The following is a 22842-nucleotide window of genomic DNA, read 5'->3' on the forward strand; positions in this document are numbered from 1 at the left end:
TTTCAAACAAGATCTAGGCGGTCGTAAGTTTATTTCTGAGCTTTTTATTATATTTATCAGATGAGAAAATGGCAGCAGACAAGATCAATGCCAACCCCGAGAGCATCGAAGCGTGCGCTCGCGTCGGACAGGAGGAAAGACACCGACGAGGAGGCTAGTGACTCCTCTGTAAGCGATGGACGAATAACAACCAAAGAAGTCATACTCTTCGAGCAGATCTGGAAGAGCGAGCAGGACTCGAGTGTTTGCTGTACAACGTTTTCGTCAGCGGTACGTAAAACACTTTTTTCTTCTAATTGGAAGGCACTGAATTCTTCCATCGATGATATAGGGAGCTGACTGTGGAGTACAATGTACTATATGGCGGCCGATTGTTCCCGACGGGTAAGCGAGCTAGCACTCAAAAGGATCAAGTTGTGTAGTTTTAACTATTGGTCTTTCTTTGCGTAGCTATGTCTCCATTGGAGACATTGCATACCACGGCACGAATCCACCCACGGTGACGGTGTCCTACAAGAACAACGATGGCATGTTTGCTCTTCCAACAGGCTTCGATCTGGTATGAAAACTCTTCACTTTCTTCCAAACTCTAAACTCACTCGTGTTGGGAAAACTTTCCAAAAGGTGTGGAGGAACTGGAAGGATGGATACGAGCCAGTGACGATATGGAAGCCGAGAGCTCCGGCTGGGTACGAGAGCCTGGGATACGTGGCCTCGCCTGCATACGTGGAGCCGGCGGCGGACGTGGTGTGGTGTGCTCGTACTGACGCTGTGGAGGCGGCGGCGTTCCTGGAGCAAGCGTTGTGGCACGCCAAGCAACCGTGGCACTGCTACATCTACCAGGTACATAACGACGCTCTCACCTTTTTCGTGAGCAGGGAAGCGAAAAAGAATGGGGCCTCGCGAGCCGCCAAGAGAATCGCCGCTACTAGTACCATGTAAAAAATTTTAAGCTTGTTTGGAAAATAAAATCTGCAACCTTAAAAGGTTAAAGGTTTCTATTTCGTAGTTCGTGGTTGCCAGGTTGCATGGGGCAGAGCCAGAGGAAAAATTGATTGCCATACATATATGGAATGTGTTGTTTGATAGCATGGTGCCTACGAAGAAGCACTCATGTGATATCACTTGTTCTTATATTTCTAGTCGCTCTTAGAAGTTATGAAAAAGAGCAAATATAAATTTGCAAAGTCAAAAGTGAAGTATTTAAGCCACATTCTTGCAAAATCCAATCCATCCGCCTAAAAGTAGCCGCCAAAAGAGAAGAGCTCAAAATTCTTTAAATAAAACAAGAATATACACTAGGGTAACACTATCTAAATAAGTGCAAAAAAGGCAGAGTGCTAAACCTGAAGACATGATGAGAAGAATCCTGAAGTATGTTAGTAAGATGAATAGAAGTGTTCAAGACAGTACAGATTCCTGGTTTTGAATTTACAAAAGAACAATGCCAACCAACCACCGCAAGTTGACGAGAAATTCGGGACTCCAACACACATGCCCATAAACAATTAAGCAAAATGGAAAAGTACCATGGGTATCTAGGATTGCATTTTAGCCACAGCTCAAGTCTCACTGGTAAAAATGAGTTACGTCGATATTACCTATATGTATACATTATAATATTTGAGTAATACGCCATGTGGTCCAAAAGTCATTGCACACTTGTTAGCTTGAGGGCGGTCTTAAAACGGGCTTAAGCCCGTCAGAACTCCCCTGCCTCAAACCGCCACCTCACCCCTGTGCTTCATCGGATTGGTGAATCTTTATAGCAATGTGGAAGCTCCATGTCTCCAGCGCTGGCGATTCTTCTTCCGCGGCCCCCCTTAGCACTCTCAACGATCTCGTCGGCCGCCAGATCTGGTGCTACGACGAGGCCCTCGGCAGCGACGAGGATCGCGCGCGCGTCCAAGAGGCTCGGGATCACTTCGCCAAGAATCGTCATGTCCAGAAGCACAGCTCCGATCTCCTCATGCGAATGCAGGTATGCTGGTGGAATTCCTGATTTTCGAATCTCCAATCTTTCTTCTCTTCTCGCATAGCTCTCCAAGGCTGCACAGCCGCTGCCCCAAATCCCTCCTCCAGTGAAGGTCCAAAGCGATGCGGAGATCAAGCAGAGCGATGTCGAGACCACGATTCGTCGTGCCTTGCGATTTTACTCCACGATTCAAGCCGAGGACGGCCACTGGCCTGGTGATTACGGAGGTCCCATGTTTCTCATGCCGGGATTGGTATGAGCTTATCTTTGGGATTTCTTACATGCCAAATGATGGTGTATTATCAGATCATTGCTTTGTACGTCACTGGAGCGGTCAACGTGGTTTTGTCACCGGAGCACCACCGAGAAATGTGTAGATACTTTTTCAATCACCAGGTGTGTAATCTTTCTTTCTAGCGATGTTCGTGAGTTTTTCGTCTTTCTGGAAGAACGAAGATGGCGGCTGGGGACTGCACATTGAAGGGCACAGCACGATGTTTGGCACTGTACTTGTTTATGTTTCTCTACGGCTACTTGGCCAAGAACCAGACAAGCCGGCCATGGAGAGCGCCCTTTCATGGATTTTTGGTCATGGAGGGACCATCGCCATTCCGTCCTGGGGAAAGTTTTGGCTCGCGGTACGTGAAGGAAAATTCAAGTTGTTTCTTTGTTATTGACGATAACCTGTTTCTGTAAGGTTCTTGGAGTGTTCGATTGGTCGGGAGTTAATCCCCTACCACCAGAAATGTATTTGCTGCCGTATGCGATTCCCCTTCATCCAGGTATCTCCTTAATTATTTGTTCTCTACGTATGCTCAAAGTTTTCTTTAGGACGTATGTGGTGTCATTGCCGGATGGTTTATCTTCCTATGAGCTATCTCTACGGTCGTCGTTTCACTGGAAAAATCACACCCACGGTTGAAGCTCTGAGAAAGGAGCTCTTTAACGGACCCTTTGAAGACGTGGATTGGAATCGTGCGCGAAATGCTTGTGCGAAGGTAAAATTTTCTGCGCACCCGAGAAGGGTGCATTTATTTTTATCAACTACAGAAAGCATTTCTTGATGACTGGTATGCAGGAAGATCTGTATTATCCTCATCCGCTCATACAAGATGTTCTTTGGGGAGTTTTGCATAAAGGTGTGGAGCCTCTTTTAATGCGTTGGCCAGGATCATTGCTGCGCAAAAAGGCGCTTGATACGGTTCTCGAGCATATCCACTACGAGGATGTCAATACGAGATATATATGCATTGGGTCTGTTAACAAGGTGGGAATCGTTTTGCTCCTCTGTCTATTTAGTTTATTGTTCCACTCAGGTCATCAACATGCTTTGCTGTTGGGCGGAGGACCCAAACTCCGAAGCTTTCAAACAGCACTTGTCCCGAATTCATGATTATCTCTGGGTTGCTGAAGATGGGCTGAAAATGCAGGTAAAAGGATTTTTAGATTTTTTTTTTTTCTATTTGTTACGTAACCAAGAAACATATAAGGGATACAATGGCAGTCAACTTTGGGATACAGCTTTTGCTGTACAAGCGATAATATCAACGGACATGCTTGAAGAATCCGGGGAGATGCTGAAGAAAGCTCATTCCTACATAGAAAAATCACAGGTTTGTAACAAGAATCCCTATCCGTTACTTATCACGATCGTCCTCCCAAAGGTACGCGAAGACTGTCCCGGGGATTTGAAGCATTTTCATCGTCATATTTCAAATGGAGCATGGACATTTTCCAACAGAGATCACGGATGGCCTGTACCGGATTGCACTGCTGAAGGCTTGAAGGTATTGTCGACTATTGAGCTATCTACCTTCTGATGGAACATTCTGTTATAGTGTGTGTTGCTTCTATCACGCATTTCCTCGGACGTTGTTGGGAAGCCCTTATCTCCGGATCGGCTTTATGATTGCGTCAAACTGATCCTTTCATTGCAGGTACTAAACTTTTCTCTTTGGACGAGTTCGCCGCTAACTGGCGAAAGCAGAACGCTAGTGGAGGAGTCGCATCATACGAGCTGACACGATCATACTCTTGGATCGAAGTGAGATGAAAGGACGCTGTGTTGGCTTTTAGTGATAACATGTCGAAATTGCAGCTGTTCAACCCTTCAGAAATATTTGGGAACATAACAATTGACTACTCGTAAGAGCTATCTATCTAAGTATGCTCTCTTAACGTTCTGTTTCTAGCTATGTGGAATGTACGTCAGCTTGCGTTCAGGCGCTCTGTGCTTTCAGCAGGCTCTACCCTGACCATCGGTCCAAGGAAATCGCGCTATTTGTAGCCAAAGGATGCCAATATATTGAAAGCATTCAAAGGCCTGATGGCTCCTGGTAAGCTTGCATTCTTTTTTCTATTCTCATACGTTTTTAAGGTACGGGTCATTGGGTGTTTGTTTCACGTACGGCATCTGGTTTGGAGTCCTGGGCTTGGTTGCCGCTGGTAAAAGCCATAAGCACTCTGCAGCGATCCGCAGGGCCTGCGATTTCCTTCTCTCCAAGCAGCTCCCATCAGGTGGCTGGGGTGAGAGCTACCTCTCCTCTCAAAACAAGGTGTGGCTAATTTTCTCTTTCTCGTGATACATGTAAGCTTCTCTTCTTTGCAGGTTTATACGAACCTGGAAGGTGGTAAGCACCACCTCGTTAACACGGCCTGGGCGATGCTAGCGCTTATTGCAGGTGGACAGGCAAGTCTAAACAATTTAGTTTCAGAAATGTTTTGGTTTCAAAATGTTTCTCTCTTTATCTTTGTTTAGGTTGAAAGAGATTCCACGCCTCTGCATAAAGCCGCTGCTCTTTTGGTAAACGGACAGCTTGAAGATGGCGATTTTCCACAGGAGGTATGTAATGCTTACATATGGTTTTTCCGTCACCTTGTTTGCTTCTTTCTTGCAGGAAATAATTGGAGTGTTTAACGGCAACTGCATGATCAACTACTCCGCCTACAGGTGTATCTTCCCAATCTGGGCACTCGGACAATACCGCAGCCGCGTGCTCAAGCGTCCAGCAATTGAGTCTTTTATTAGTTTCCAGCAACACATAAACCATGACACATAAAGCATCGCTTTGCTAAAATTTTACCTATGGAATCCCAGCTCGTTTTTAGCTGGCTCGCGGCCGTCCAGTGTTGTTGTGGAAGCCCTGGAAGTCAAACATGTCTTCTTCAATATGGCAGTGGCATCCTGAAACAAAACGTGTGCTTATCAAAAACAGATGTCAGGCTCGATCACCACTTTCACTGATTCATCGTTCTTCTGGGGAATGGACTCCCACCCCTGACGTGTCCATCATGTGTAATAAGCTACCAATAGTGAATATCTTCGTTGATAGTATCATCTCTACTGCAAATTTGTTTGCTTGGGCACGCATATTATACAACAACTTCGAATTCAAATTAAAGTTCTTCATTTATATATCGACTACTCGAAGTCCCAGATTGGCACTAGTGGAAGTGGACTGTAAAGTTTTATATATAGAGAGCGAGAGATCTCAGCTGACAACTTAAATTATCAAGATACTACTGCTGAACTGTCAAGATATTGCTGTTGAACTATCATTATCTTGACTAAAGCTTTGATATCTATTATAACATAGTCTGATCCAAAGCCTAATTTGGTCATAACTCAAACCATTGTTGGCATACCAATCTTTGCAGCTTTTTGGTAATTTAGGGTTGTGCTAAATGTCAATTCTACAACAGAATGAGAAAATAAATTACATATCTCACAAGGGATAGACAAACTCAGTGGAATAAAACACTTCATGGACAGTGTTTCATAAGTGATTGACGAAGTTGAAGCCAATGGCATAAAACACCCTGGCATGCTATAAACCCTCTAAAACCCTAGTATTGACTTTTCAGAATATTTTAATTTACTTGTTTGATAAAAAAGGGTGTGAAGAATATATCTAAATATATTCCAGATTATTTCTCAATTTAACAGTTGAGATTTTCAGCTGCTAAACTTCTCAAATCAAGGTTTAATGTTAAAATTCTTACCTACTAAAATTAAATTACAGTTAAAAAGCCAAGAACCACCACCTTAAAAGGTTAAAGGTTTCTATTTCGTAGTTTGTGGTTGCCGTCCTCCAAGTTCTCAAAGACTATATCGCACAGAGAATTAGGGCTATTTATACCCCCATTCCCAAAAGCCATGATCACTTCGGCCTAGTTTTTTCCAGTTATAGTCTAACTATTGACATGTAGGTAGAATACCATGAGATCGAATGAACACTTCATTTAGAGCCGGAGGACAAATTGATTGCCATACATAGACAGCATATGGAATGTGTTGTTTGATAGCATGGTGCCTATGAAGAAGCACTCATATGATATCACTTGTTCTTATATCTATAGTCACTCTTAGAAGTTACGAAGAAGAGCAAATATGAATTTGCAACGAAAGTGAAGTATTTAAACCACATTGTGATATGCTCTTACAAAATCCAATCCATACTGATGAAACTCAATCCGCCCAAAAGTAACCGCCAAAAGAGAAGAGCTCAAAATTCTTTAAAAGAAGTTATATACACTAGGGTAACACTTTAGGCAAAGTGCTAAAGAAAATTACATGATGAGAAGAATCCTCGAGTACGTTAGTAAGATGAATACTAGTGTTCAAGACAAGCTCAAGAGTACACATTCCTGGTTTTGAATTTATAAAAGAACAATGCACCCCAAGTTGACCAGAAATTCGGGATTTCAGCATACATGCCCATAAACAATATAGCAAAATGGAAAAGTAGCATGGGTATCTAGGATTGCATTTTAGAGACAGCTCAAGTCTCACTGGTAGTTGCCCTCTCAACCTCAAAAATGAGTTACGTAAATATTACCTATATGTATACAATATAATATTTGAGTAATACGCCATGTGGTCCAAAAGTCATTGCACACTTACTGTTAGCTTGAAGCGATCTTAAAACGGGCGTAAGCCCGTCAGAACTCCCTTGCCTAGACTTTCACAAACCGCCACCTCACCCCTGTGCTTCATCGGATTGGTGAATCTTGATAGCAATGTGGAAGCTCCATGTCTCCAGCGCTGGCGATTCTTCTTCCGCGGCCCCCCTTAGCACTCTCAACGATCTCGTCGGCCGCCAGATCTGGTGCTACGACGAGGCCATCGGCAGCGACGAGGATCGCGCGCGCGTCCAAGAGGCTCGGGATCACTTCACCAAGAATCGTCATGTCCACAAGCACAGCTCCGATCTCCTCATGCGAATGCAGGTATGCTGGTGGAATTCCTGATTTTCGAATCTCCAATCTTTCCTCTCTTCTCGCATAGCTCTCCAAGGCTGCACAGCCGCTGCCCCAAATCCCTCCTCCAGTGAAGGTCCAAGGCGATGCGGAGATCAAGCAGAGCGATGTCGAGACCACGATTCGTCGTGCCTTGCGATTTTACTCCACCATTCAAGCCGAGGACGGCCACTGGCCTGGCGATTACGGAGGTCCCATGTTTCTCATGCCGGGATTGGTATGAGCTTATCTTTGGGATTTCTTACATGCCAAACGATGGTGTATTATCAGATCATTGCTTTGTACGTCACTGGAGCGATCAACGTGGTTTTGTCACCGGAGCACCAACGAGAAATGTGTAGATACTTTTTCAATCACCAGGTGTGTAATCTTTCTTTCTACCGATGTTCGTGAATTTTTCGTCTTTCTGGAAGAACGAAGATGGCGGCTGGGGACTGCACATTGAAGGGCACAGCACGATGTTTGGCACTGTACTTGTATATGTTTCTCTACGGCTACTTGGCCAAGAACCAGACAAGCCGGCCATGGAGAGCGCCCTTTCATGGATTTTTGGTCATGGAGGGACCATCGCCATTCCGTCCTGGGGAAAGTTTTGGCTCGCGGTACCTGAAGGAAAATTCAAGTTGTTTCTTTGTTATTGACGATAACCTTTTTCTTGTAAGGTTCTTGGAGTGTTCGATTGGTCGGGAGTTAATCCCCTACCGCCAGAAATGTATTTGCTGCCGTATGCGATTCCCCTTCATCCAGGTATCCCCTTAATTATTTGTTCTCTACGTATGCTCAAAGTTTTCTTTAGGACGTATGTGGTGTCATTGCCGGATGGTTTATCTTCCTATGAGCTATCTCTACGGTCGTCGTTTCACTGGAAAAATCACACCCAAGGTTGAAGCTCTGAGAAAGGAGCTCTTTAACGGACCCTTTGAAGACGTGGATTGGAATCGTGCGCGAAATACTTGTGCGAAGGTAAAATTTTCTGCGCACCCGAGAAGGGTGCATTTATTTTTATCAACTTACAGAAAGCATTTCTTGATGACTGGTATGCAGGAAGATCTGTATTATCCTCATCCGCTCATACAAGATGTTCTTTGGGGAGTTTTGCATAAAGGTGTGGAGCCTCTTTTAATGCGTTGGCCAGGATCATTGCTGCGCAAGAAGGCGCTTGATACGGTTCTCGAGCATATCCACTACGAGGATGTCAATACGAGATATATATGCATTGGGTCTGTTCACAAGGTGGGAATCGTTTTGCTCCTCTATCTATTTAGTTTATTGTTCCAGTCAGGTCATTAACATGCTTTGCTGTTGGGCGGAGGACCCAAACTCCGAAGCTTTCAAACAGCATTTGCCCCGAATTCATGATTATCTCTGGGTTGCGGAAGATGGGCTGAAAATGCAGGTAAAAGGATTTTTAGAATTTTTTTTTAAAAAATTTATTTGTTACGTAACCAAGAAACATATAAGGCATACAATGGCAGTCAACTTTGGGATACAGCTTTTGCTGTACAAGCGATAATATCAACGGACATGCTTGAAGAATCCCGGGAGATGCTGAAGAAAGCTCATTCCTACATAGAAAAATCACAGGTTTGTAACAAGAATCACTATACGTTGGTTATCACGATCTTCCTCCCAAAGGTACGCGAAGACTGTCCCGGGGATTTGGACTATTTCCATCGACATATATCAAATGGAGCATGGCCATTGTCTAACAGAGATCACGGATGGCCTATATCTGATTGTACTTCTGAAGGCTTGAAGGTATTATTGACCATGAGCTATCTATCTTGTGATGGAACATTTTGTTACAGAGTGTGTTGCTTCTATCCCGCATTTCATCGGACGTTGTTGGGAAGCCCTTATCTCCAGAACGACTCTATGATTGCGTCAATATGATCATTTCATATCAGGTACAATACTCCTCGGATAAGTTGGCCGCTAACTCGTGAAATCAGAACGCTAATGGAGGAGTCGCATCATACGAGTTGACACGGTCATATGCTTGGATCGAGGTGAGATGAAAGGATGGGTTTTAAGTGATAACATGTCGAAACTGCAGCTGTTCAACCCTTCAGAAACATTTGGGGACATCACAATCGATTACTCGTAAGAACTACAGCTATCTAAGTATGCCCTCTAACTGTGCGTTTGGTCTTTTTCTAGCTATGTGGAATGTACATCAGCTTGCGTTCAGGCGCTCTGTGCTTTCAGCAGGCTCTACCCTGACCATCGGTCCAAGGAAATCGAACTATTTGTGGCCAAAGGATGCAAATATATTGAAAGCATTCAAAGACCTGATGGCTCTTGGTAAGCTTGCATTCTTTTTTCTATTCTCATACGTTTTTAAGGTACGGGTCATGGGGTGTTTGTTTCACGTACGGCATCTGGTTTGGAGTCCTAGGCTTGGTTGCCGCTGGCAAAAGCTATAAGCACTCCGCAGCGATCCGCAAGGCCTGCGATTTCCTTCTTTCTAAGCAGCTCCCATCAGGTGGCTGGGGTGAGAGCTACCTCTCCTCTCAAAACAAGGTGTGGCTAATTTTCTCTTTCTCGTGATACATGTAAGCTTCTCTTCTTTGCAGGTTTATACGAACCTGGAAGGTGGTAAGCACCACCTCGTTAACACGGCCTGGGCGATGCTAGCGCTTATTGCAGGTGGACAGGCAAGTCTAGACAATTTAGTTTCAGAAATGTTTTGGTTTCAAAATGTTTCTCTCTTTATCTTGTTTAGGCTGAAAGAGATTCCACGCCTCTGCATAAAGCCGCTGCTCTTTTGGTAAACGGACAGCTTGAAGATGGCGATTTTCCACAGGAGGTACGTAATGCTTACATATGGTTTTTCCGTCACCTTGTTTGCTTCTTTCTTGCAGGAAATAATTGGAGTGTTTAACGGCAACTGCACGATCAGCTACTCCGCCTACAGGTGTATCTTCCCAATCTGGGCACTCGGACAATACCGCAGCCGCGTGCTCAAGCATCCAGCAATTGAGTCTTTTATTAGTTTTCAGCAACACATAAACCATGACACATAAAGCATCGCTTTGCTAAAATTTTACCCATGGAATCCCAGCTCGTTTTTAGCTGGCTCGCTGCCGTCCAGTGTTGTTGTGGAAGCCCTGGAAGTCAAACATGTCTTCTTCAATATGGCAGTGGCATCCTGAAACAAAACGTGTGCTTATCAAAAACAGATGTACCGTCTTCCCCAGGCTCGATCACCACTCTCACTGATTCATCGTTCTTCTGGGGAATGGACTCCCACCCTTGACGTGTCCATCATGTATAAGAAGCTACCAATAGTGAATATCTTCGTTGATAGTATCATCTCTACTGCACATTTGTTTGCTTGGGCACGTATATTATACAATAACTTTGAATTCAAATTAAAGTTCTTCATTTATATATCGACGACTCAAAGCCCCAGATTGGCACTAGTGGAAGTGGACTGTAAAAGTTATATATATATATAGAGAGAGAGAGAAGGTTCTTTTCTTCCAAAACTCAGCAATCTCAGCTGACAACGTCTAAATTATCAAGATACTACTGCTGAACTGTCAAGATATTGCTGCTGAACTATCATTATCTTGACTAAAGTTTTCATATCTATTAGAACTGCATAATGATCCAAAGCTTAACACAGTCTGTCATAAACTCAAACCATTGTTGGCATACCAATCTTTGCAGCTTTTCGGTAATTGGGGGTAGAATAGAGTTTCTTCATTAAATGTGCCATCAATCAATTCTACAACAGGATGAGAAAATAAATTACTTATTTCACAAGGGATAGACAAACTTGAAGCCAATGGAATAAAACACTTCATGGACAGTGTTTCATAAGTCGAACTTGAAGCCAATGGCATAAAACAGTTTATGCATTTTTGGTGCTATAAACCCTCTAAAACCCTAGTATTGACTTTTTAATTTAAAAAAAGGGTGTGAAGAATAAACCTAAAATATCTAAATATTTCTCAATCCAACGGTTGAGATTTTCAGCTGTTAAACTTCTCTAATCAAGGTTTAATGTTAAAATTCTTACCTATTAAAATTAAATTGGTGCATGTGACAGTTAAAAAGCCAAGAGCCACCACCAAGAGAGAATGTGGCCAGCATTCCATCTCCCGGCCTTCAATGGCGAGGGGGACGTAGACGAATGGATCTCCAAGCTCGAGTGCTTCTTTAACACAGTCGCCATCCACGAGGACAGCCACAAGATTCTCTATGCCGCAAACTATCTCACAGGCCCCGCCCACGCCAAGTGGAGAGCTCTTCACCACCAGGACGGCGCCGCCACCACCACCTGGGAGGATTTCAAGAATCTCATACTTCGCTGCTTCAAGCCGTGCGCCGCTGGCGATGACGCTGCCACTGCGATCAAACAGAAAGAGCTCTCAGTCGGAGAATACGCCGATAACTTTCTCGACTCGCGCAAGCTCAACCGGTACATCTCGGGTCTCAACCCGCCGCTGGCAAACTTCGTCAACGTGAGGAAGCCCAGGAACTTGCAGGAGGCCATAACTCTGGCGCTCCAGGCGGAGAGGGCCGCAAAGGCCGCTGCCGAGGCAAAGCCGAAAGAATCACCACCCCTGACAGCTCGCTACTACCAGAGTTTCGTGGCCTTACCTCCAAAGGAGGAGCAGCCGCCGAGCGCTCCAAAGAAGGACGTGAAGCTCCACTTTGTGGTGTACTACGGCGACGACGACTTCGGGAAATGGCTGCGCGGGAGAGTGAACGGGCACACAGTCAGCTTCGTGGCCAGCAACAGCTCCGACAACTTCGTGTCCGAGAGCACCGTGTCCCGCCTCGGCCTGCGAACGGAGGAGTGCACGGAGTTTAGCGTCGAGACACCGCTGGGAACCAGTACTTACACCGGCAACTTGGTGGCCCCGAAGCTCGAGTTCGAGATCGATGGCGGGTACATGGGCCGGATGGACTTTGCCGTGATGAAGTTCTCCCGCCACGACTTTGTCCTCGGCCACTCTTTCTTCGGGAACAACTTCCAGATGTTCGCCACCGAGCTGAGGGTCGAGTCGGATGGCTATGTGTACAGCTTCACGCTCCACTCGGATCCTCCCTGCTCGGTCATATGATTGGAAAGCTCTTCCTCTCGAGGACAAATTAGCGTGATCACAATTAAACATCTTTCCTAAGTACAAGGAAAGAGACACTAACTTTCCTTTTTCTCTTTGGAGTTCCCGAGATAAAAGAAAAGCAAACCAAGACAAACCAAAGACTATAGAATGAAAATTCACAAGAAAAGCTTGCTTGTGTGATTCTATGCAGCGAACGTGGAATTATATACACAAATGGCTGTCGAGTAGCCTTGCAGGAGGAATCAATGCGAGAGCACCGAGGTGGTCTCTCCAGAGCCATACGGGTCACCCCCCTGGCTAAGCCTGATGACGTTCTTAACTAGAAAATGGAGGGATTGGAGCAAACATACCCAGCACGCGACCTGGTGGAAAAAGCTGAGAAGCGCCCTCCTCGATCCCTCGTCCCTCCACCACCACCACGATCCATCGTCGCTCCAGCTCTCACCCCACCAATCGGACGATCCGCCACCGCCGCTGCCGTTGTCGCCGGCCCCATTTCCATTTCCCCCGTTGCCATCGGAGAAATCCTCCTCGGAGCCCGAAGAATACGATCTGCGCCTGCCGCGGCCGCGAATCGTCCTGGCACGCTTCCTCACCCGCGAGCACAGCCTCCTCGGCGGCGACGCCACGGCGTCCTGGACGAGCGATTGAGCGCCGTGGCAATCCACCCCCAGGCTGTAGATGAGCGCGGCGGAAGCTTGCGCCTCCACACCCCGGATCAGCGCAGCCCCCGCCATAAAAATGAGAAAATGCTTCTTTGCCCTAATCAGGAGTAAGAACAGGATCTCTTCAGCATATTCCAATAAACGTCCACGTCAGCGAAAACGTGAATAATGTGGCTGCCTTGCACGTCAAGTGCCCAACCGATGAATGCCACGTGTACGCAAAGGAAGCTCTTTGCCATGTCATGACCAGATGGACGGCTACGATTCCCGCATTGCATGGCTAAGTGGCAATCTAGCCGTTCGTACACATCGTACACAGTTCCTGTTCTGTGTGGGGTTTTAAGCTCTCGCCTAGGGCTTTGTTACTGGATAATTTCCATGGCGCGAGCGGGAGTGATATTCCTGGCGCTAGCGCTGCTGGCGGTCACTGCTGCCAGAGTCATCGATGCATCGAGCGAGAGCAGCGATGTTCTTGAGCTCGACGACTCCAACTTCGCGGACGAGATCAAGAAGCACGACTTCATCGTCGTCGAGTTCTACGCGCCCTGGTAAGATCGATCGATCGATCGACTGGCGTCTCGCTGATGATGGCTAATCTGATATTTCGATTGACAGGTGTGGGCACTGTAAGAAGCTAGCTCCCGAGGTGAGATTATTCTCCTCTTCACAGCGAAGAACTAACTATTGATTTGCTCTTTTGCTCCAGTACGAGAAGGCGGCGACCGCACTGAAAGAACACAACATTGTTTTGGCCAAAGTAGACGCGAACGAGGAGAAGAACAAGAAGATTGCGTCGGACTATGAGATCCGGGGTTTCCCCACCTTGAAGATCATTCGCAAGGGGACCGTGGAGGAGTACAAGGGGCCGCGCGACGCAGATGGCATTGTGAGCTACTTGAAGAAACAAGCCGGGCCAGCCACAGTGGAGCTAACTTCTACTGAAGAGGCTGGTGATTTCGTTGGACAGAACAAGATAGCCATTGTAAGTTTTGAAGCTCAAAATTCTTTTTTGCTTGACTCTCTTCCAGATTGGAGTTTTCAAGTCATATGATAGCGAAGAGTTCCAAAACTTCACGGCTCTCGCGGAAGCGCTCAGATCTGAGTACGACTTTCGTCACACACTGGACGCTTCCGTGCTGCCTCTGAAGGACGAGCCACTGAAAGCTCCGGCAGTCAGGCTGTTCAAGGTTTTCGACGAACGTTTTAACGACTTCACGGTAAGCTCTGACTGGTTGCCATCTATCTTGCTTAACGCTACCTTCTTAGAATTTCTATGTCGAGGAGCTCAAAAAGTTTGTGGAGGAATCGAGCTTGCCTCTTGTGACCGAGCTGAATCAGGACCCCGAAATGCAGCCGTTTCTAATGAAGTTTTTCAACAAGGAGGCGCCAAAGGTTTTGTTTTCTCAATGTTTGGATTGATGTTTACCTTTTTTTGGGGAGGATAGGTGTTTCTGTTTGTCGAGTCGAGCCATGACGAAGAATATCGACCTGCTTACAAGAAGGTTGCAGAGTCAAACAAACCAAAAGGCCTTCTTTTCCTTGCTGCCAACAGCGCAGGAAACGACCATGCTCTTCAGGTCTGCTAATTCTAATTTGGTATCCTCACATTCTTAAATCTTTTCTTTTGTGCAGCACTTTGGTCTTGCAGCTGCGAAGCTGCCGTCCATTGTTGTACAAGACGCTCAAGGGAAAAAGTTCGCAGTAGAGACGATCGAATCATCAAAGCTATCCAGTTTTGTGGACGACTATTTGGTAAGTTCTCTCACGGAAGCTCACATTTTCTCTTACACTTGACATTGGACACAGGCTGGAAAGCTCAAGCCGTGGGTAAAGTCCGAGCCCGTTCCCGAGAAAAACGATGAACCAGTCAAAGTGGTGGTGAGGAACACTTTGAACGACCTCGTTATCGAGTCTGGGAAAGATGGTAATGCACAAGAACATAACCACGTTATAGTTTACACTCTACTAACATCTATTCGTACCTCCAGTTCTTTTGGAATTCTACGCGCCGTGGTGTGGCCACTGTAAGAAACTGGCGCCCACGCTGGACGAAGTCGCGGAACACTTCAAGGATGATCCCAAGGTCGTCATCGCGAAACTGGTGAGTTTTCTTGCACAGTTGCGTTGCCTTCCTAAGTAACCAGTCTCTTTCTTTCCTCTACGCAGGATGCCACTGCCAACGACGTTGAAGACGACACGTTTGACGTCCAGGGCTTCCCCACGCTCTACCTCTACACGGGCGCCAAGCAAGCCGTCAAGTACGAGGGCGATCGAAGCAAGGAGGATTTGATCAGCTTCGTTGACAAGCACAGAACCTCGGCTGCTCCTTCGGCGGCACCGGACGCCGGCGAGCCTTCTAAAGACGAGCTGTGATTTCCGTCGGGAGAATTTTTGCGAAGCGATGGAATGGTGCTTTATGTTATGTGTTGCCGGAAACTAATAAGACGAGATCAATCCATCACTTCGCTGGACGCTTGAGCACGCGGCTGCGGTATTGTCCGAGTGCCCAGATTGGGAAGATACACCTGTAGGCGGAGTAGCTGATCATGCAGTTGCCGTTAAACACTCCACTTATTTCCTGCAAGAAATAAGCAAACAAGGTGACGGAAAAACCATATGTAAGCATTACGTACCTCCTGTGGAAAATCGCCATCTTCAAGCTGTCCGTTTACCAAAAGAGCAGCGGCTTTATGCAGAGGCGTGGAATCTCTTTCGGCCTAAACAAGATAAAGAGAGAAACATTTTGAAACCAAAACATTTCTGAAACTAAATTGTTTAGACTTGCCTGTCCACCTGCAATAAGCGCTAGCATCGCCCAGGCCGTGTTAACGAGGTGGTGCTTACCACCTTCCAGGTTCGTATAAACCTGCAAAGAAGAGAAGCTTACATGTATCACGAGAAAGAGAAAATTAGCCACACCTTGTTTTGAGAGGAGAGGTAGCTCTCACCCCAGCCACCCGATGGGAGCTGCTTAGAAAGAAGGAAATCGCAGGCCTTGCGGATCGCTGCAGAGTGCTTATAGCTTTTGCCAGCGGCAACCAAGCCTAGGACTCCAAACCAGATGCCGTACGTGAAACAAACACCCCATGACCCGTACCTTAAAAACGTATGAGAATAGAAAAAAGAATGCAAGCTTACCAGGAGCCATCAGGTCTTTGAATGCTTTCAATATATTGGCATCCTTTAGCTACAAATAGCTCGATTTCCTTGGACCGATGGTCAGGGTAGAGCCTGCTGAAAGCACAGAGCGCCTGAACGCAAGCTGATGTACATTCCACATAGCTAGAAAAAGACCACACGCACAGTTAGAGAGCGTACTTAGATAGCTGTAGTTCTTACGAGTAATCGATTGTAATGTCCCCAAATGTTTCTGAAGGGTTGAACAGCTGCAGTTTCGACATGTTATCACTTAAAACCCATCCTTTCATCTCACCTCGATCCAAGCATATGACCGTGTCAACTCGTATGATGCGACTCCTCCATTGGCGTTCTGATTTCACGAGTTAGCGGCCAACTTATCCGAGGAGTATTGTACCTGATATGAAATGATCATATTGACGCAATCATAGAGTCGTTCTGGAGATAAGGGCTTCCCAACAAGGTCCGATGAAATGCGTGATAGAAGCAACACACTCTGTAACAAAATGTTCCATCACAAAATAGATAGCTCATGGTCAATAATACCTTTAAGCCTTCAGAAGTACAATCAGATATAGGCCATCCGTGATCTCTGTTAGAAAATGGCCATGCTCCATTTGATATATGTCGATGGAAATAGTCCAAATCCCCGGGACAGTCTTCGCGTACCTTTGGGAGGAAGATCGTGATAACCAGCGTATAGTGATTCTTGTTACAAACCTGTGATTTTTCTATGTAGGAATGAGCTTTCTTCAGCATCTCCCCGGATTCTTCAAGCATGTCCGTTGATATTATCGCTTGTACAGCAAAAGCTGTATCCCAAAGTTGACTGCCATTGTATCCCTTATATGTTTCTTGGTTACGTAACAAATAGAAAAAAAAAAATCTAAAAAAATCCTTTTACCTGCATTTTCAGCCCATCTTCCGCAACCCAGAGATAATCATGAATTCGGGGCAAGTGCTGTTTGAAAGCTTCGGAGTTTGGGTCCTCCGCCCAACAGCAAAGCATGTTGATGACCTGAGTGGAACAATAAACTAAATAGATAGAGGAGCAAAACGATTCCCACCTTGTTAACAGGCCCAATGCATGTATATCTCGTATTGACATCCTCGTAGTGGATATGCTCGAGAACGGTATCAAGCGCCTTTTTACGCAGCAATGATCCTGGCCAACACATTAAAAGAGGCTCCACACCTTTATGCAAAACTCCCCAAAGAACGTCTTGTATGAGCGGATGAGGATAATACAGATCTTCCTGCATACCAGTCATCAAGAAATGCTTTCTGTAAGTTGATAAAAATACATGCACCCTTCTCGGGTGCGCAGAAAATTTTACCTTTGCACAAGTATTTCGCGCACGATTCCAATCCACGTCTTCAAAGGGTCCGTTAAAGAGCTCCTTTCTCAGAGCTTCAACCTTGGGTGTGATTTTTCCAGTGAAACGACGACCATAGATATAGCTCATAGGAAGATAAACCATCCGGCAATGACACCACATACGTCCTAAAGAAAGATTTGAGCATACGTAGAAAACAAATAATTAAGGAGATACCTGGATGAAGGGGAATCGCATACGGCAGCAAATACATTTCTGGCGGTAGGGGATTGACTCCCGACCAATCGAACACTCCAAGAACCTTACAGAAACAGGTTATCGTCAATAACAAAGAAACAACTTGAATTTTCCTTCACGTACCGCGAGCCAAAACTTTCCCCAGGACGGAATGGCGATGGTCCCTCCATGACCAAAAATCCATGAAAGGGCGCTCTCCATGGCTGGCTTGTCTGGTTCTTGGCCAAGTAGCCGTAGAGAAACATAAACAAGTACAGTGCCAAACATCGTGCTGTGCCCTTCAATGTGCAATCCCCAGCCGCCATCTTCGTTCTTCCAGAAAGACGAAAATTCACGAACATCGCTAGAAAGAAAGATTACACACCTGGTGGTTGAAAAAGTATCTACACATTTCTCGGTGGTGCTCCGGTGACAAAACCACGTTGATCGCTCCAGTGACGTACAAAGCAATGATCTGATAATACACCATCGTTTGGCATGTAAGAAATCCCAAAGATAAGCTCATACCAATCCCGGCATGAGAAACATGGGACCTCCGTAATCGCCAGGCCAGTGGCCGTCCTCGGCTTGAATGGTGGAGTAAAATCGCAAGGCACGACGAATCGTGGTCTCGACATCGCTCTGCTTGATCTCCGCATCGCCTTGGACCTTCACTGGAGGAGGGATTTGGGGCAGCGGCTGTGCAGCCTTGGAGAGCTATGCGAGAAGAGAAGAAAGATTGGAGATTCGAAAATCAGGAATTCCACCAGCATACCTGCATTCGCATGAGGAGATCGGAGCTGTGCTTCTGGACATGGCGATTCTTGGCGAAGTGATCCCGAGCCTCTTGGACGCGCGCGCGATCATCGTCGCTGCCGAGGGCCTCGTCGTAGCACCAGATCTGGCGGCCGACGAGATCGTTGAGAGTGCTGAGGGGCGCGGCGGAAGAAGAATCGCCACCGCTGGCGACATGGAGCTTCCACATTGCTAGCAAGAACCCTAAATATTCTAATGCGTTAACGAATACATATAATGAATATAGACCGATGGATGCATGAGATCCAACGGCCAATAATAGATCAATGTTTACAAAATAGATATTTCATGGATCAATGTTTACAGAATAGACATTTCATGGATCAATGTTTACAGAATAGACATTTCGTTGCTATCGAAAGGCATTGCCAAGGCCACTCGTCTCGACCATAGAGATCGAGTAGTGGTCGATGCTTGGATCAACACCACACCTCATCGTCCACAAAACTTCTCTCGCCTTGTGAGCCACCCCAGTGTGGCTGCAAAGTCACTCCACCAGGCCTCAAAATCCCTCTCCATCATCCGGTCGAAGAGATCAAACATCTCCTGCGTGTTGCCTTGGCGAATATAGCCTTCGATCAAGCCACTCCATGCCACTACGGCCCCCTTTGTCAGCAATCGCGCCGAAAGCTTCCCTGGCCTCGCTTCCACACTTTCCGTAGAAATTCACCAGAGAGCTCGCTACTGCGAGCTTTTCATCGAGTCCACGCGATGAGAGCTGCGAGTGGATCCTTCTTCCGGCCTCCAAGTAAATCCTACAGAGGCCTTGAGAGCAGTCACGAAGTTTGAGCGTTGGGTTCACAGCCTTCCAGTTGCATCAAGGCGAAGAGCTGCAAGGTTGGCTTCTCCATTTCGAGCGTAGGCCGAGAGCAAAGCCGCCCACGAAACCACACTTTGAGAGTGTCAAAGACCCTGCTAGTGTTGCTCAAGCTTCCACACTTCCCGTAAACTTCGATAAAGGTGCTGGCCACGAAAGCGTCTAGACCATGTCCACTTCGAACAGCCAGACACTCTACTTCGATGATCTTGTCCAAAATTTTTGGCGATGGCTGGTTCTTTTCTTTAGCTGCGAGTGCGACCTGTAAAGCAGCGACAATCGTTAGAGCATTCGGCTGGCAGCCTTCCGTTTGCACTGGTGCAAACAAGCAAAGCTTCCTCACCTTGCCCGAGTTGAGCATGTCCCACAGTGAGAACAGTCCACGAGACCACGCTGTGGCGTTTCATCGTGTTGAAAACCCGACGCGAGCTCAGCTTAAGCTCCCACACTTCGCGTACATATCCACCAGGCTATTTGCCACGAAATCAGCCACTGGAGAAAGCTTAAGAATGAACATACATACCTCTCTCCAAAGCCTTCATCTTCATCCATCGACACTTCGCTCTCCGCGAGGCAGCCAAGCCTAGCCACGAAAGCTGAGAACCCGGAAGACATCCCTCGTACTGCATGACCGCAAACAGCAGTAGAGCTTCTTCGCCATCGCCATCCCACTCCCAGGCATCCTGTCGGCCAGCGTCCACCCATTCAAGATGAAAACGTCCCGGAGTGGATTCTCGCGCCTTGGGCCAGAGCCTTGATCTTCATACTTTCGTCTTTCGCAGCTAGAGCAAGCCTTGAGAGCGACGAGAAAAGTAACACGGTCTGGTGAGAGAACAGAAGTAAAGTAGCCAATCCCCGCACGGTTTGACCTCCGATCGAAAATCTCTCAAGGGTCCGGTGCTTCCACACCTGGAATCTGTTCTCCGGAGACTCCTCTTTGAACGCCAGCTCCGCGCACGCCTTGAGAGGAGCGCGGTGCCTCTCGCATCACTCGAACGCTCTCTTCCTAGCCGTGCCCCCCCTGCGCATCGCTCAATCTTCCCGAAAACTTTCTCTGACCTAATTGAAACCTAACAAAGGATCATACTGATCTCAAGTCATAGATTTACTACTTTGGAATTTTGATTTGGAGAGGGCCGCGCGTACGCGAGCCCTCAACTTCCACAAATTACGACGTCCACTCCTCCACTTTGGGAAGATGGTAGGCTGGCCAAGCCATAGTGCAATGGGAAAGCCAAACCTAGGCCATTAGCCTTTACGATCGCCAATAGACCCCGTCCAGGTAAGTATGGAACACTTCCCAGGTCCTAGCTTATATAACGTTTTAGTGGCCTCACTCTACGCCCCGGCATGTGGGATAGGTTTAATTCCAGGATCCTTTGGTCAAAAAACCTAGCAACAGTCAACAATGTTGGAGACAAAAAAACTTTCGAAGGTTTTTGAGAAACAAGGCTTTCGATCGTTTCCTTTTCGCCTGGAGAGCTTCAGTCCACATTTTGAGGAAGTCGCCATATGCTACGCCATTCTTCGATCAAAGAGGCACTGGCTCTTCTTAGCAATCGTTTCCATGCCCTAGATATTCCCAGTTCTTAGGGTTTATCGAGGCGATGGGATCGCCCGCCTTGTTCCTGCTGCTCGTCATCGCGGCGATCGGAGCTTGCGATGGCTACTTTTTAGGAGAATACGTGCCGCTGGCGCGCAGGGGACAGTACCACAACGTGAGTAGAGCTACATTCTCTTTCCCTCTTTTGACGGAAGTTTCTTGCTTGCTAGATGCGAACGCCCTGGCACGATTACTTGGGGCGTCATTGCCCTCGATTTGGGATCGACAGAGAGGTAGAGCATTCTAGATTTTCTTTCAGAAAACTTTACTTCCTCCTAGACAGAGTGCTTTCTTTTTTCGTCTAGAAACCACTTCGGTGTAAATTAGTAGATGTGAGATTAACATTTCTTTGGAGAACACGTAAAATCAGTTTCTTCCTGCTTGAATTCCTCTTTTTATTCCTCGAATCTAACGACCATGAAAACTCTCAGGTTGTTGTCCCAATTCCAAAGCCTGTTGGCTACAGCGGCGCCGACCCCTACAAAATGTACGCCTCTTCTATATCTCCTTTGTAGCTAAAGTTTGATGCACAGATCTTTGCAATTTGGGCACGAGAGGATTACCACCCCATGGCTGTTTATCGTGGGCCGACAGTCCAGCAAAATGCCTATGATTGACGTGACTCTGGTGGGATGTTTAAGTTGTGCATAAGATGCGTGCTTACTGTTTGTCCGCCAGAGGTACACAGGTGGTGATTTGGAAGGCGTTTCTGCCAAAGTCGTCGAGATGCCTGAGGATTGTAAGTAAAGCGCGTACCCTTGGATGCCTTTCATGACATGTTTTATTCGTTTGTAGATGCCGCCGAACACGAAGGGACGTTCAAAGAGTTTTGGGATCCTTCGCAGTGGCCAAAACACGTACTAGTTCGATATAATTGGTACGCTTACGTGTTCACAGAGCTTTTGAGGTGTCGTTTGTGCGTTTCATTGCAGGGAAGAGAAGTCAGAGATTGACGTTGCAACAGGTTTCTACATATTGTTTGGATCTGGTAAGCAGCGTGGTCCTCCATATCGTCTTATCTGACCGGGAACTGGGCTCTGCAGCTTTTCTATTAACCTTGGTTATGTCCATTTATATTCTGCAATCGTCCAAGGATAAGCTATCCAGGTAAGCCTCGACTTTGTTATGGCCCCCGCACTAATGAGGTGATAATTGCACAGGTTTGTCAGAGAAAACGTGATTGACACGGGTATAACAATGGAAGAACTCCAAAAAGCGGAATGAAAAAATTATACAGGCCTCGATTTCTTTCTAGACTCTTGGGATCACTAATATATGTGTTGGAATGGAATCATCTGCAGTAGAGATTGCCACGCAAATCGAAAGGGAAAGGAGCACGTTGCTCGTAGCACTGAGAGAAAAGGTGAGCCTCTTCTTCAAATTGAGTTTTTAGACTCGTATATATCGCAGTGTCTGCTTGCTCGCATATGGTTTGCAGCTGTCAGTCGTGGTCCTCTTAAGCTAGCTGAGAACATTTATTTTTTGAGTCCATTCCTCGTGTGTCGCTGTCGATAGAAGCTCTCATCCTTGTTCCTTTGCTCAGGTTGCTCAACAAGAATTGGTTTCACTAAATTTTGGAGGGAGTTACTGGTGTAAGTAAATGCTCGGTCCAGTCTGTCGATGGTGATGTTGGCTTCGATTCTTTGGTTGGTTTTCTAGTTTTTTTTATTTTTTTTTATTTTTTATATTTTCTTGTCGTACTTCGGTTTTTCTTCAGAAGCAACCCGGATAAATTTCTAGTGTGTTAGGTTTGGTGGATCCTCTTCAAGGAGGAGTGATCTCATCTCCTCTCATCAACTCGCTTGGTTTGTTTTCGCCTTCTTCATGGAAACAGTGACGGAGGCGAATCATCGACAGCATTTACTGTTTAAAGTTCCTGTGGTGATTCTCAACACTGACGCCTGCATTTCAGTTCTGGGTTCGGCAGCGAGGCAC

General features: G+C 46.4%; 7 protein-coding genes and 1 non-coding gene across 10 annotated transcripts in view; 5 read left to right on the forward strand and 3 right to left on the reverse strand.

The window, feature by feature from the left end:
- LOC9636687 overlaps positions 1-999 on the forward strand; it is a 16485-nt gene extending 15486 nt beyond the window's left edge. Inside the window, exons 60-63 of the mRNA XM_024663299.1 lie at positions 39-270; positions 332-384; positions 451-559; positions 625-999. Of these exons, the coding sequence (XP_024519067.1) occupies positions 39-270; positions 332-384; positions 451-559; positions 625-942 (712 nt within the window). The 3' untranslated portion in view covers positions 943-999. The remainder of the gene's footprint in view (positions 1-38; positions 271-331; positions 385-450; positions 560-624) is intronic.
- Positions 1000-1687: 688 nt separating this feature from the next.
- Positions 1688-5189, forward strand: LOC9636383 (cycloartenol synthase 2). The gene is made up of 18 exons (XM_024663250.1): positions 1688-1981; positions 2040-2228; positions 2282-2371; positions 2425-2613; positions 2673-2757; positions 2807-2973; positions 3054-3242; positions 3292-3405; positions 3466-3588; positions 3640-3762; positions 3814-3912; positions 3963-4019; positions 4074-4120; positions 4168-4311; positions 4353-4530; positions 4584-4664; positions 4734-4817; positions 4873-5189. The coding sequence occupies exons 1-18, from the start codon at positions 1772-1774 to the stop codon at positions 5032-5034; spliced, it is 2331 nt and encodes a 776-aa protein (XP_024519018.1). The 5' UTR covers positions 1688-1771; the 3' UTR covers positions 5035-5189.
- A 1713-nt stretch (positions 5190-6902) lies between these two features.
- On the forward strand, positions 6903-10549 carry LOC9636384 (cycloartenol synthase). Its single transcript, XM_024663249.1, has 18 exons — positions 6903-7204; positions 7263-7451; positions 7505-7594; positions 7648-7836; positions 7897-7981; positions 8031-8197; positions 8279-8467; positions 8517-8630; positions 8696-8818; positions 8870-8992; positions 9043-9141; positions 9187-9243; positions 9291-9337; positions 9395-9538; positions 9580-9757; positions 9811-9891; positions 9960-10043; positions 10099-10549. Exons 1-18 carry the CDS (start codon positions 6995-6997, stop codon positions 10258-10260), a joined length of 2331 nt encoding a protein of 776 aa, XP_024519017.1. The 5' UTR covers positions 6903-6994; the 3' UTR covers positions 10261-10549.
- A 2786-nt stretch (positions 10550-13335) lies between these two features.
- On the forward strand, positions 13336-15441 carry LOC112342060 (protein disulfide-isomerase-like). Its single transcript, XM_024663248.1, has 10 exons — positions 13336-13528; positions 13596-13626; positions 13687-13962; positions 14009-14197; positions 14247-14372; positions 14426-14557; positions 14613-14732; positions 14787-14904; positions 14969-15081; positions 15147-15441. Exons 1-10 carry the CDS (start codon positions 13359-13361, stop codon positions 15351-15353), a joined length of 1482 nt encoding a protein of 493 aa, XP_024519016.1. The 5' UTR covers positions 13336-13358; the 3' UTR covers positions 15354-15441.
- LOC9636386 (cycloartenol synthase 2) lies at positions 15369-18663 on the reverse strand. Its single transcript, XM_024663247.1, has 18 exons — positions 18447-18663; positions 18200-18388; positions 18057-18146; positions 17816-18004; positions 17672-17756; positions 17456-17622; positions 17186-17374; positions 17023-17136; positions 16839-16961; positions 16665-16787; positions 16516-16614; positions 16414-16470; positions 16320-16366; positions 16119-16262; positions 15900-16077; positions 15766-15846; positions 15614-15697; positions 15369-15558 (listed from the first exon to the last, which is right to left on the reverse strand). The coding sequence occupies exons 1-18, from the start codon at positions 18654-18656 to the stop codon at positions 15439-15441; spliced, it is 2289 nt and encodes a 762-aa protein (XP_024519015.1). The 5' UTR covers positions 18657-18663; the 3' UTR covers positions 15369-15438.
- A 113-nt stretch (positions 18664-18776) lies between these two features.
- On the reverse strand, positions 18777-20563 carry LOC112342083 (pentatricopeptide repeat-containing protein At5g55740, chloroplastic-like). 2 transcript variants are annotated; one of them, XM_024663321.1, is made up of 3 exons: positions 19828-20563; positions 19648-19774; positions 18777-19566 (listed from the first exon to the last, which is right to left on the reverse strand). In XM_024663321.1, exons 2-3 carry the CDS (start codon positions 19663-19665, stop codon positions 19264-19266), a joined length of 321 nt encoding a protein of 106 aa, XP_024519089.1. In that variant the 5' UTR covers positions 19666-19774; positions 19828-20563; the 3' UTR covers positions 18777-19263. The 2 variants fall into 2 exon arrangements, with proteins under 2 accessions (XP_024519089.1, XP_024519090.1); XM_024663322.1 differs by having other exon boundaries at positions 19648-20563.
- On the reverse strand, positions 20434-20594 carry LOC112342098. Its single transcript, XR_002990830.1, has one exon. It is a non-coding gene; the product is annotated as a U1 spliceosomal RNA (small nuclear RNA).
- A 123-nt stretch (positions 20595-20717) lies between these two features.
- On the forward strand, positions 20718-22654 carry LOC9636688. 2 transcript variants are annotated; one of them, XR_002990828.1, is made up of 10 exons: positions 20718-21022; positions 21078-21140; positions 21339-21394; positions 21441-21534; positions 21586-21646; positions 21703-21784; positions 21840-21895; positions 21951-22014; positions 22068-22270; positions 22451-22654. XR_002990828.1 is itself a non-coding variant. In XM_024663365.1 (9 exons), the coding sequence occupies exons 1-9, from the start codon at positions 20912-20914 to the stop codon at positions 22129-22131; spliced, it is 651 nt and encodes a 216-aa protein (XP_024519133.1). In that variant the 5' UTR covers positions 20718-20911; the 3' UTR covers positions 22132-22390. The 2 variants fall into 2 exon arrangements, 1 of the variants encoding a protein (XP_024519133.1); XM_024663365.1 differs by lacking the exon at positions 22451-22654 and having other exon boundaries at positions 22068-22390.
- Positions 22655-22842: the final 188 nt, after the last annotated feature.

The sequence above is a fragment of the Selaginella moellendorffii genome, unplaced genomic scaffold (genome assembly GCF_000143415.4).
Source record: "Selaginella moellendorffii unplaced genomic scaffold, v1.0 SELMOscaffold_98, whole genome shotgun sequence".
NCBI classification, from domain to species: Eukaryota; Viridiplantae; Streptophyta; class Lycopodiopsida; order Selaginellales; family Selaginellaceae; genus Selaginella; species Selaginella moellendorffii.

Bases quoted from the DNA above. Each gene is read 5' to 3' on its own strand.
- LOC112342060 (XM_024663248.1), top strand. From the start codon at position 13,359: ATGGCGCGAGCGGGAGTGATATTCCTGGCGCTAGCGCTGCTGGCGGTC. The intron at 13,627-13,686 runs GTGAGATTATTC...CTTTTGCTCCAG, and splicing joins GTAAGAAGCTAGCTCCCGAG to TACGAGAAGGCGGCGACCGC. The intron at 14,905-14,968 runs GTAATGCACAAG...TCGTACCTCCAG, and splicing joins TATCGAGTCTGGGAAAGATG to TTCTTTTGGAATTCTACGCG.
- LOC9636386 (XM_024663247.1), bottom strand. From the start codon at position 18,656: ATGTGGAAGCTCCATGTCGCCAGCGGTGGCGATTCTTCTTCCGCCGCG. The intron at 16,788-16,838 runs GTTTGTAACAAG...TTCCTCCCAAAG, and splicing joins CCTACATAGAAAAATCACAG to GTACGCGAAGACTGTCCCGG. The intron at 16,471-16,515 runs GTACAATACTCC...TCGTGAAATCAG, and splicing joins ATATGATCATTTCATATCAG to AACGCCAATGGAGGAGTCGC.
- LOC9636384 (XM_024663249.1), top strand. From the start codon at position 6,995: ATGTGGAAGCTCCATGTCTCCAGCGCTGGCGATTCTTCTTCCGCGGCC. The intron at 9,244-9,290 runs GTGAGATGAAAG...TCGAAACTGCAG, and splicing joins GGTCATATGCTTGGATCGAG to CTGTTCAACCCTTCAGAAAC. The intron at 9,539-9,579 runs GTAAGCTTGCAT...TACGTTTTTAAG, and splicing joins CAAAGACCTGATGGCTCTTG to GTACGGGTCATGGGGTGTTT.
- LOC9636383 (XM_024663250.1), top strand. From the start codon at position 1,772: ATGTGGAAGCTCCATGTCTCCAGCGCTGGCGATTCTTCTTCCGCGGCC. The intron at 3,763-3,813 runs GTATTGTCGACT...ATTCTGTTATAG, and splicing joins GCACTGCTGAAGGCTTGAAG to TGTGTGTTGCTTCTATCACG. The intron at 4,818-4,872 runs GTATGTAATGCT...TCTTTCTTGCAG, and splicing joins ATGGCGATTTTCCACAGGAG to GAAATAATTGGAGTGTTTAA.
- LOC9636688 (XM_024663365.1), top strand. From the start codon at position 20,912: ATGGGATCGCCCGCCTTGTTCCTGCTGCTCGTCATCGCGGCGATCGGA. The intron at 21,395-21,440 runs GTACGCCTCTTC...TTTGATGCACAG, and splicing joins GGCGCCGACCCCTACAAAAT to ATCTTTGCAATTTGGGCACG. The intron at 21,785-21,839 runs GTACGCTTACGT...GTTTCATTGCAG, and splicing joins GTACTAGTTCGATATAATTG to GGAAGAGAAGTCAGAGATTG.